Source organism: Scylla paramamosain, chromosome 17 (assembly GCF_035594125.1).
Source record: "Scylla paramamosain isolate STU-SP2022 chromosome 17, ASM3559412v1, whole genome shotgun sequence".
Classification (NCBI taxonomy): Eukaryota; Metazoa; Arthropoda; class Malacostraca; order Decapoda; family Portunidae; genus Scylla; species Scylla paramamosain.
In genome coordinates, this window is record NC_087167.1 from 5,000,079 (window position 1) to 5,010,000 (window position 9,922).

Here is a 9,922-nt window from a genome sequence, read left to right on the forward strand (position 1 = left end):
TAGGATATATCACAATATTTGTTTGTCTCTAGAGTTTGTTGGCATACATGAATGTGTGGTGTCGATCGCCGGGTGCAGGGGAGGCGGTACGATACGATATATCGACTGCTGCTGATAAGAAAATTCAGTTTTGCGTCGTGGTTTGCTTCTCTTCAATGACATTATAAAACTGCAGTTAAGGATTGATAACTAGATGAGGAAGAGAACACATGCTCTCAAAGTTCACGGAGATAGTACGGTACGATACTCTCGCCAAGCTAAAGACGTTGGCACGGTTTAAAATTAATATCCTGCATAAATCACTCCTGTTTCTTAAGATTCACCAGAAAAGCGCCATGAGTAAAATTGTTTACATATTTAAAGTATCAAATATCCCCAGAGTACTATTTCAATCACTCGGGGGAGGCATTGTGCGAGTAACATCTTAAAAACTTAACGGTATTCAAAGCCCAAGGGACCCACCACCACCATCACCACCACCACTAAGCTCCTCCCCCTGAACCACGCCCTCGCGAGGCACACTCATCAGCAAAATGAGGTTATAGTAAACAAAGTGATTCGTGAGTGACTAAAACACTCAAAGAAAACAAAGCGGACATACAAAAAGGAATGCTGTTAAAGCTCCGTACGAGATGTTGGGCGGAGCGTAGCGGCAACGCGGGGGTGAGGGGGTGGGCGGCGAGGTCAGTGCTGTGCCGCGCGAGCTCCTGGACAGGGTGGATCTCGCCGCTCCCGGGTGGTGGTGGTGTTGCTAGCGTTGAGAGAGAGAGCGAGAAAGAAAGAAAGCGATAGTGGTGGTTCCTCCCCGACCCGTGCACCATGGAGTACCAGAACGACCAAGACGAGTATATGGAGCAGGAGGAGGAGTGGGAGAGGGAGGGGCTACTCGACCCCGCCTGGGAGAAGCAACAGAAAAAGGTGTGTGTGTGTGTGTGTGTGTGTGTGTGTGTGTGTGTGTTCATCTCCACCCCTCGTGCCGTCTCCCTTACATACACAGCCCCCTACATTTCCACCACACACCTTCCTGTATGTTTGTATGTATGTATGTCCGTACTGCCTTAACTACACGAACCATTTCAGTACGTTCACAAATTTCATACAAGTACTTCAAATAGCATACGTACACACACACACACACACACACACACACACACACAGCTAGTCTACATGATCGTAATCTCTGTGTAGTACAATCACCCTCTTCTTTCCTTCTTTCTCTGCCTTCTTATCTCTCTCTCTCTCTCTCTCTCTCTCTCTCTCTCTCTCTCTCTCTCTCTCTCTCTCTCTCTCTCTCTCTCCCCCTTCATTCCTTTTTTTCAACCTACCACTTTTTTCTCTCCTTTCTCTCTCTCTCTCTCTCTCTCTCTCTCTCTCTCTCTCTCTCTCTCTCTCTCTCTCTCTCTCTCTCTCTCTCTCATCTTCACTCCTTCCCTTTCCTCTCAGCGTCTTCGTTCCCCTCTTCTATAATTTCCTCCTACCACAGTGATTCTCCTCTCTCTCTCTCTCTCTCTCTCTCTCTCTCTCTCTCTCTCTCTCTCTCTCTCTCTCTCTCTCTCTCTCTCTCTCTCTCTCTCTCCACTTCATGTTCCTCCTGCCTGTCCTTCCCTCCACATTCTCTACCCTAAAGCTATACTCTCTCTCTCTCTCTCTCTCTCTCTCTCTCTCTCTCTCTCTCTCTCTCTCTCTCTCTCTCTCTCTCTCTCTCTCTCTCTCTCTCTCTCGCTGTGTGTGTGTGTGTGTGTGTGTGTGTGTGTGTGTGTGTGTGTGTGTGTGTGTGTGTGTGTGAATGGGTCTTTTGTGATATCTTCATTTATCAGCTTAATTCCCTCTCTCTCTCTCTCTCTCTCTCTCTCTCTCTCTCTCTCTCTCTCTCTCTCTCTCTCTCTCTCTCTCTCTCTCTCTCTCTCTCTCTCTCTCTCTCTCATATTATTGTCATATACCTGTGTGTGTGTGTGTGTGTGTGTGTGTGTGTGTGTGTGTGTGTGTGTGTGTGTGTGTGTGTGCAGTTGCCAATTTTCATCATCCTCTCATCACCTTTTTCTGTCTTCTTCTTCTTCTTCTTCTTCTTCTTCTTCTTCTTCTTCTTCTTCTTCTTCTTCATATCTGACACAACGTGGATTTTATTATTATTATTATTATTATTATTATTGTTGTTGTTGTTGTTGTCGTCGTTGTTGTTGTTGTAGAACTTGAAGTGATGGAAATAATAGTATTAGTGCCGCCTTTGATGTCTGTAATAGTTATATAATAGTAGTAACAATAGTGATAATAGTAACAGTATTAATAGTACCAGTAGTGTAAATTACGAACGCTGATGATGATGGTGATGGTGGTGGTGGTGGTGGAGGAGGAGGAACCATATATAGAAGAGAGGGAGGGAGTAGAAGCATCATCGTCAACATCAGCAACATTAGTGGTGGTGGTGGTGGTGGTGCCGCCGTCCTAGGGCTGAGGCGTGCCAAATTCCCACCACCACCACCACCACCACTAGTCGCCATACCACTACACTTTGCCGAAGCTTGCACGCCGCCATCTTGCTATGAGCATTTTGAATAGTGATAGTAACTAATAATAATAATAATAATAATAATAATAATAATAATAATAATAATAATAATCCATGAAATTTTGTTCTGCATGGTGTTAGATTTTATACTTTATTGTGAGTATTGTCTTTGTTATTGTTGAATGTAATAATAATAATAATAATAATAATAATAATAATAATAATAGTGATGATATAATAATGATAATAAAACACAATATTCACAATAGAAGTGTAAATTATCACCATTGTACATTCTATTTACAAGTAAGAAGTTTATGGAATCGTTACATAGACAATATTAGCATCATAATAGGAAAAACAACAATTTTGCGACTTTTCAACTTCTGTCACCACCACAATCACCACCACTGTTTATATTTGAGAAAAACAACATAGATGAATCAATGTATGAGTAACAAGGACAGGTAAAATTCAAGAGTGTACAGGTAGATGGTCTTAAACTTACTTGAGCCTAACAAACAAACAAACAAAAGCAAACAGGCAAAGAGAAGGAAGTCGTTTGGGGAGGTTAGGTAGTTAGTTATTGTTTGGTTCTCAGTTTGCTCCTCCTCCTCCTCCTCTTCCTCTTCCTCTTTCTCCTCCTCCTCCTCCTCCTCCTCCTCCTCCTCCTCCTCCTCCTCCTCCTCCTCCTCCTCCTCCTCCTCCTCCTCCTCCTCCTCCTCCTCTAGGGACGTTATTTAGGTAATAATTGGAGGTTCCCAGTTTCCTCCTCCTCCTCCTCCTTCTCCCCCTCCCTCCCTGTCTCCCACGTGCACAGGTGTGAGGGAGGGAACACTTGTGGGTGGAGGTAACCTTGGAGGTAAGCACCCCCCACCTCACCCCTCCTCATACCCACCCACACACACACACACACACACACACACTATTCCCTCATTTCCCTTCATTTTCCTAATTTCCTTTTCGCTTATCTTTTATTTCTCATTAGGTTATGTATTTTTTTATCGTTCCTTTTTCCTTTTCTTCCTTTATCGTCTTTTTCTTCTTCCTTCCTTTGTCTTCTTATCCCCTTCCTTCCTTCATTCCATCCTTCGCCCTACCTTGAACCTTCCTGAGAGAGAGAGAGAGCGAGAGAGAGCGCTTGGTGGGGTCCTGTGATATCATTGGAGAAGGAAGCAATAACAGTGACGTCATGAGGGTAATGAGCCAATGAGGGACAAGCTTCATTACCCTCCTGCAAGACTCTCACTGACTGACTGACTGACTGACTGTTTATGTAAGGTTGAGAAACTGTGGTGAGATGTTATATTGGCTGACTTACTGACTGAGATTGTGACTTATAGATTGACTGACCAGACTGGACGTGTGATATTGGTTAATTAACTGAATATCTAACTGACTGAGTGACTGGATGTGAGAGAAACACTGACTGGCTGACTGATTTGACTGAATACCTGACTGATGGGGTGTGAGAAAGACTGATTAGATGGCTGATTGATGACTGCTTGTACGTCTTACTGACTGACTGACTGACTGACTGTGATTGGTTGTGATTGAATGATAGATCGGGTGCATGACAAGCAGACTCACTGGTTGAAACAATGGTTGACTGACTGACTGATTAACTGATTGGCTGATTGCGAAATGATTTGACTGAGTGGGGAAGATTATATATGGAGCATGGAAAGTATATATGGTATTGAGAGAGAGAGAGAGAGAGAGAGAGAGAGAGAGAGAGAGAGAGAGAGAGAGAGAGAGAGAGAGAGAGTTCCGGTCATGTAACCCGTCTGTTTAGTCAAGAGATAAGTTAAGCAAGTTAGGAAGGAAGGAAAGTGGTGAAAAGTGACGGAAGGAAAGGAAAGGAAAGGAAGGAAAAGGAAGTTTCGTCATGTTTTCGTGTCAGCTATAGAAGAGAGAGAGAGAGAGAGAGAGAGAGAGAGAGAGAGAGAGAGAGAGAGAGAGAGAGAGAGAGAGAGAGAGAATTTTTTTGTCCTATTGTGAAATTAGTTACAGCTACTACTACTACTACTACTACTACTACCACCACCACACCTATCATATACTTAATTACACAACGTTTTTAATTAAGTTATTATTTATTTACTGTGAATACAAAGGTGATTATATTTCATCTTAGTGACACAAGAGATGCCCAGAAAAATAAATAGAGGCGAGGAAAGGAAAGAGAGAAGGAGGAAAAATAAATAGAGGCGAGGAAAGGAAAGAGGGAAGGAGGAAAGACGGAAAACAGCAGGAGGAGGAGAAAGAGGAGATGGAGGGAAGAGAGGTAAAGGAGGGGCAGTGACGGAGGGAAAGTGCTTGTGTTGGAGGGAGGTTGGAGGGACAGTGGAGGAAACCTTGAACCACATACCCATAACCCTCCCTTTTACTTTCTCTCTCTCTCTCTCTCTCTCTCTCTCTCTCTCTCTCTCTCTCTCTCTCTCTCTCTCTCTCTCTCTCTCTCAAGGGGGAGGAACAGTTAGAAGTTTTCTTCCCCACTTAGACAGAAGACAGGAACGAGCAAGTGTCTACAATGTAAGCAAACGTGTTAGAGAGAGAGAGAGAGAGAGAGAGAGAGAGAGAGAGAGAGAGAGAGAGAGAGAGAGAGAGAGAGAGAGAGAGAGAACCTTTAATGATGGTTATGAGGTGCCTTTGTGACGTCACGGCGTCTCTCTCTCTCTCTCTCTCTCTCTCTCTCTCTCTCTCTCTCTCTCTCTCTCTCTCTCTCTAACACGTTTGCTTACATTGTAGACACTTGTCTACTTGTAGACACTCTCTCTCTCTCTCTCTCTCTCTGACAAAGTGACACCAGAATGTTTTGCGTCTTTGTGTGTGTGTGTGTGTGTGTGTGTGTGTGTGTGTGTGTGTGTGTAGTAGGAGTCATTGTGTACGTTTTTTCCTGTGTGTGTGTGTGTGTGTGTGTGTCAATAACTACAGTGTGTTAAGTGTACTTACATTGTCTTCTTGCTTCAGTGCATTGTTAGTTATTGTTGCTGTTGTTATTGATGTTGCTGTTGTTGTTATTGTTGTTGTTGCTGTTTTAGTGGCATTGCATCCCTTATATTCAAGTCTTGTAGCTGGTGATGAAGGAGGCGTAGATGAGGAGGAGGAGGAGGAGGAGGAGGAGGAGGAGGAGGAGGAGGAGGAGGAGGAGGAATTCGTGAGAGGCCCCTTCGGTACCCACACCCACCGGCCCGCCCCGCCCCTCCCCGCCCTCACGACTCCTCAAGGGGGCTCCAGTGGGTGGCTGAGGGGGAGGAGGGAGAAGGGGGGAAGGTCACGCCACGGTTCTAGTCTTGGTTTGGACGGGGCGGGGCACTGCGGGGCAAGATTGTACGAAGACAGAGGGACCAGGGACCTGTTGATTGTGTTTGGGGCGTGGCGGCGAGGGAGAGAGAGAGAGAGAGAGAGAGAGAGAGAGAGAGAGAGAGAGAGAGAGAGAGAGAGAGAGAGAGAGAGAGAGAGCGCTATAGCAGACCTGTTGACCCAAATGAGGGTTTGAGACGTCACACTAATATAATGTAAGAAAGTGTACGATAGTAAAGACGTAGAGAGAGAGAGAGAGAGAGAGAGAGAGAGAGAGAGAGAGAGAGAGAGAGAGAGAGAGCAGCGTTGGAACAGGTGTGTCCGAGGACCGGAGGTGTGGCTGATAACCTCCGGAAACTGGGAGGAGGGGCAGGTGGTGCTGGTGGTGGTGGTGGTGGTGGTGACAACGATGGCCATCCCTTAGGACAACCTTCCTCATCTTGAAGTCCTTGTTCTCTCATCACCACTATTTTCAAAGGCTATAGAGATAATTACTGGGAATTTCATAGGTCTTTCATTCTGACACTAACTACAACTAGAACCATGAAAACACCACAGTAATTTCCAGTAATTTCCAGTAAGGCCTCGTAACTACTCGTAAACACCTTGTTCTCGCATCACCACTATTTTCAAAGGTTACAAGGGCTTTCACAGGTCTTACTCGTTAAACTACAACTAGAACCATGAAAACACCAATTAGAACTGCAGTAATTTCCAGTAAAGCCCCGTTTCCTTTTAACACTTCTCTCAGCACTATTTTCAAAGGATACAAAAATAATTATTGGGATTTCTTAGGACAACGCCTACTTACTTACTTACTGACAACGCCTCGCTAAACTACAAGAAGAACCAAGAAAACGCCCTTCAGAACCCCCGTAGTTTCCAGAGTAAACCCGTGTATTCTTCAGTGCTTTGTTCTCTCATCACCAGTGCAGAGATGTTTATACGGGTTTTCATAGACGTTTATTATTATTACTTATTTATTTATTTATTTATTTATTTATTTATTTATTTATTTATTTATTGCTTACGGTCAGTGTAGAATCCTTGCTAAACTGTCACAAGGAACATGAAAACACCCTTAAAGGAATACCACTATGAACTATTAATATACTATGAATGATAAGACAGTGATGAAGATGGTGGTGGTGGTGGTGGTGGTGGCGTGTGTATAGGGACTGCTGGAGGGTCCGGGATGGGCGTGGGGGCGTGGCTGGCGATGGTGGGGAAGGGGGGCGGAGGGGCACAGCACGCCATACACAGCGGGGGACCAATGAGTGGAAGTAGGGGGAGGGCTACCCTTGGGGAGTTTGGGGAGGGGGAGGGGATAGGAGCAGCGGGGCGTTTAATATGAAGGGGGAAAGGGAAAGAGTGGTGTGTGTACAATTCTCTCTCTCTCTCTCTCTCTCTCTCTCTCTCTCTCTCTCTCTCTCTCTCTCTCTCTCTCTCTCTCTCTCTCTCTCTCTCTCTCTCTCTCTCATAATTATTCAACAGCCGGATACGCGATGGTTTTATATATAGACTAAAGGGAAAATAAAAGCGAAATGTGAATATTGTGAAAGCTGAGAAATGAAAAGTTGATTAAGTTATGTCAGACTGTTTGCTTTTACTATTTGATCATTAAAAAGACTCACTTAAGTACTGCATGAGCTGCCTGCACTCACACCGCACCAGAATATATAAATAAGCTAAATAAAGGTAAGAAAAAACAAGCACATTAGTAAGTAAAATCAAATAGTAGGCGCCTCTGATCATTGCAGGATTAATTTTCTCACGACCAAACTTACTAAAAAAAAAAAAAGTTGATGGTATAATGATTTGTATGGGTTAGGTAGGCAGGTAGGCATTGCTCAGGTGGAAGTGGGAGGAGTGTTAAGAAGTACAGGTGTTGCCAGAAGTCGAGTTACCTGTTGTGGTCTTTATGATTTTGTGTTTAATTAGTCTTCCCTTCCCTGACATGCATAAGAAGTATTTTTATTTATTTGTTTATTTATTTATTTATTTTGTGTGTGTGTGTGTGTGTGTTTACCCTTAGTCTTACCTTCCCTGACATGCAAAAGAAGTATTAGATTTTTGTTTGTTTGTTTGTTTGTTTGTTTCAGTCTTAGCATCCCCGTATTAGTATTAGAGTATTAGAAGTATTAGATTTTTTTTTCTTTTGGCTGATAGGCCTAATAGACACACAGGTCACAATTGAAGTAGGCAGTGCATTTCTTCGCCACTTTTTTTATGGGCCTATGATTGACTCGGTTATCAGAAACTACCTGAATTATTGGTAGCCTGACATTATTCTGCTCTCTGCACGTTTTTTTTTGTCAAGTTAGCTTTGTATTAATGTAAAGGCGTGACATTAACAATTATCTTCTTTAACCATACGAAAGGGAAACTTCGCAAGAATTACAAAAAAAAAAAATTGTTGGACATAAGTTAAATGATACGAAAGAGAGAGAGAGAGAGAGAGAGAGAGAGAGAGAGAGAGAGAGAGAGAGAGAGAGAGAGAGAGAGAGAGAGAGACTACGTATAACCAGTTAATTAGTTCCTCAGGTGTCTTGCTTCTCCTGTGTGTGTGTGTGTGTGTGTGTGTGTGTGTGTGTGTGTGTGTGTGTTAGGAGGGGGGAAGTAAGCAGGCAAAAGTGATGGTATGGTGACCTTTTCATTGCGGTGGTGGTGGTGGTGGTGGTGGTGGAGCAATAGGGTACAAGTATTGGTGTGGTGGTGGTAGTGATGGTGGTGGTGGTGGTGGTGGTGGTATCAAATATACTCTCTTAAAAGAAGAATTTGGTAACTGCTGATCAATATAAACTTTAATAACTCCTCTCTCTCTCTCTCTCTCTCTCTCTCTCTCTCTCTCTCTCTCTCTCTCTCTCTCTCTCTCTCTCTCTCTCTCTCTCTCTCTCTCTCTCTCTCTCTCTCTCTCTCTGGGCCGGATGTTACCTTTACACCTTTGAACACACACACACACACACACACACACACACACACACACACACACACACACACACACACACACACACACACACACACACACACACACACACACACACACACACACACTATGCTTTGAAGGGGACAGTCACAATACAATGAGTGTGTGTTGCAAGATATTGTGTCACATGTTAACACCTGTAATTAAGAAAAGAATACATGTTTGTTGTGTATGTGTGTGTGTGTGTGTGTGTGTGTGTGTGTGTGTGTGTGTGTGTGTGTGTGTGTGTTGCTGATGCTGTTTTGTTATCATTATTATTGTTGTTGATAGTGTTGTTTTTGTTGTTGTTGTTGTTGTTGTTGTTGACTTGGTTCCATTTATCCTCTCTTCCTTCTCTTCCTCTTCGTTTTCTTCCTCTTCTTCGCTCGGGTCAACACAGTTCTTCTTCTTCTTCTTCTTCTTCTTCTTCTTCTTCTTCTTCTTCTTCTTCTTCTTCTTCTTCCTGTACTTAATTTTGTTATTTTAATTAGCTTTGTTATTATTATTATTATTATTATTATTAGTAGTAGTAGTAGTAGTAGTAGTAGTAGTAGTAGTAGTAGTAGTAGCTATTGTTGTATTAGTAGGTAGTAGTAAAAATTATAGTAGTAGTAGTAGTGGTTGTAGTAGGTAGAGGGGTGGGGTGGGGGCCAGAAGCAGAAAAGGGGGGCTATTTGGCACAGGAATGTCAGCGTGGGCGATGGGGGGGGCAGAGATGGGGAGAGGGGTGGAGGTGGAGGGGGCGAGGCAAGAGGACTACCTTGGGCTGCTAAAATTACCTGGGATGTAGGCCCTTGCGCTCTCTCTCTCTCTCTCTCTCTCTCTCTCTCTCTCTCTCTCTCTCTCTCTCTCTCTCTCTCTCTCTCTCTCTCTCTCCTGTTCATTTTCTTTATTTTTCCATCATTTTCTTTTCCATTTTCCTTCGTTCTTTCCCTTTCTCCTCTCTCTCTCTCTCTCTCTCTCTCTCTCTCTCTCTCTCTCTCTCTCTCTCTCTCTCTCTCTCTCTCTCTCTCTCTCTCTCAGGACGTATATTTGTAAAAGTAAATAAAGTAAATCCTTCTATTAAACATTAAAAGATTCTCTCTCTCTCTCTCTCTCTCTCTCTCTCTCTCTCTCTCTCTCTCTCTCTCTCTCTCTCTCTCTCT

At 43.6% G+C, this 9,922-nt stretch overlaps 1 protein-coding gene across 2 annotated transcripts in view; it reads left to right on the top strand.

Annotated features, from left to right (window-relative positions):
• Positions 1-591: 591 nt before the first annotated feature.
• The window catches only part of LOC135108357 (alpha-actinin, sarcomeric-like), a 74,116-nt gene continuing 64,785 nt past the window's right edge, over positions 592-9,922 (top strand). The window contains exon 1 of one of the 2 annotated variants that reach the window (XM_064019269.1): positions 592-918. In XM_064019269.1, the coding sequence (XP_063875339.1) occupies positions 820-918 (99 nt within the window). In that variant the 5' untranslated portion in view covers positions 592-819. The remainder of the gene's footprint in view (positions 919-9,922) is intronic. The other variant, XM_064019268.1, reaches the window with a different exon arrangement.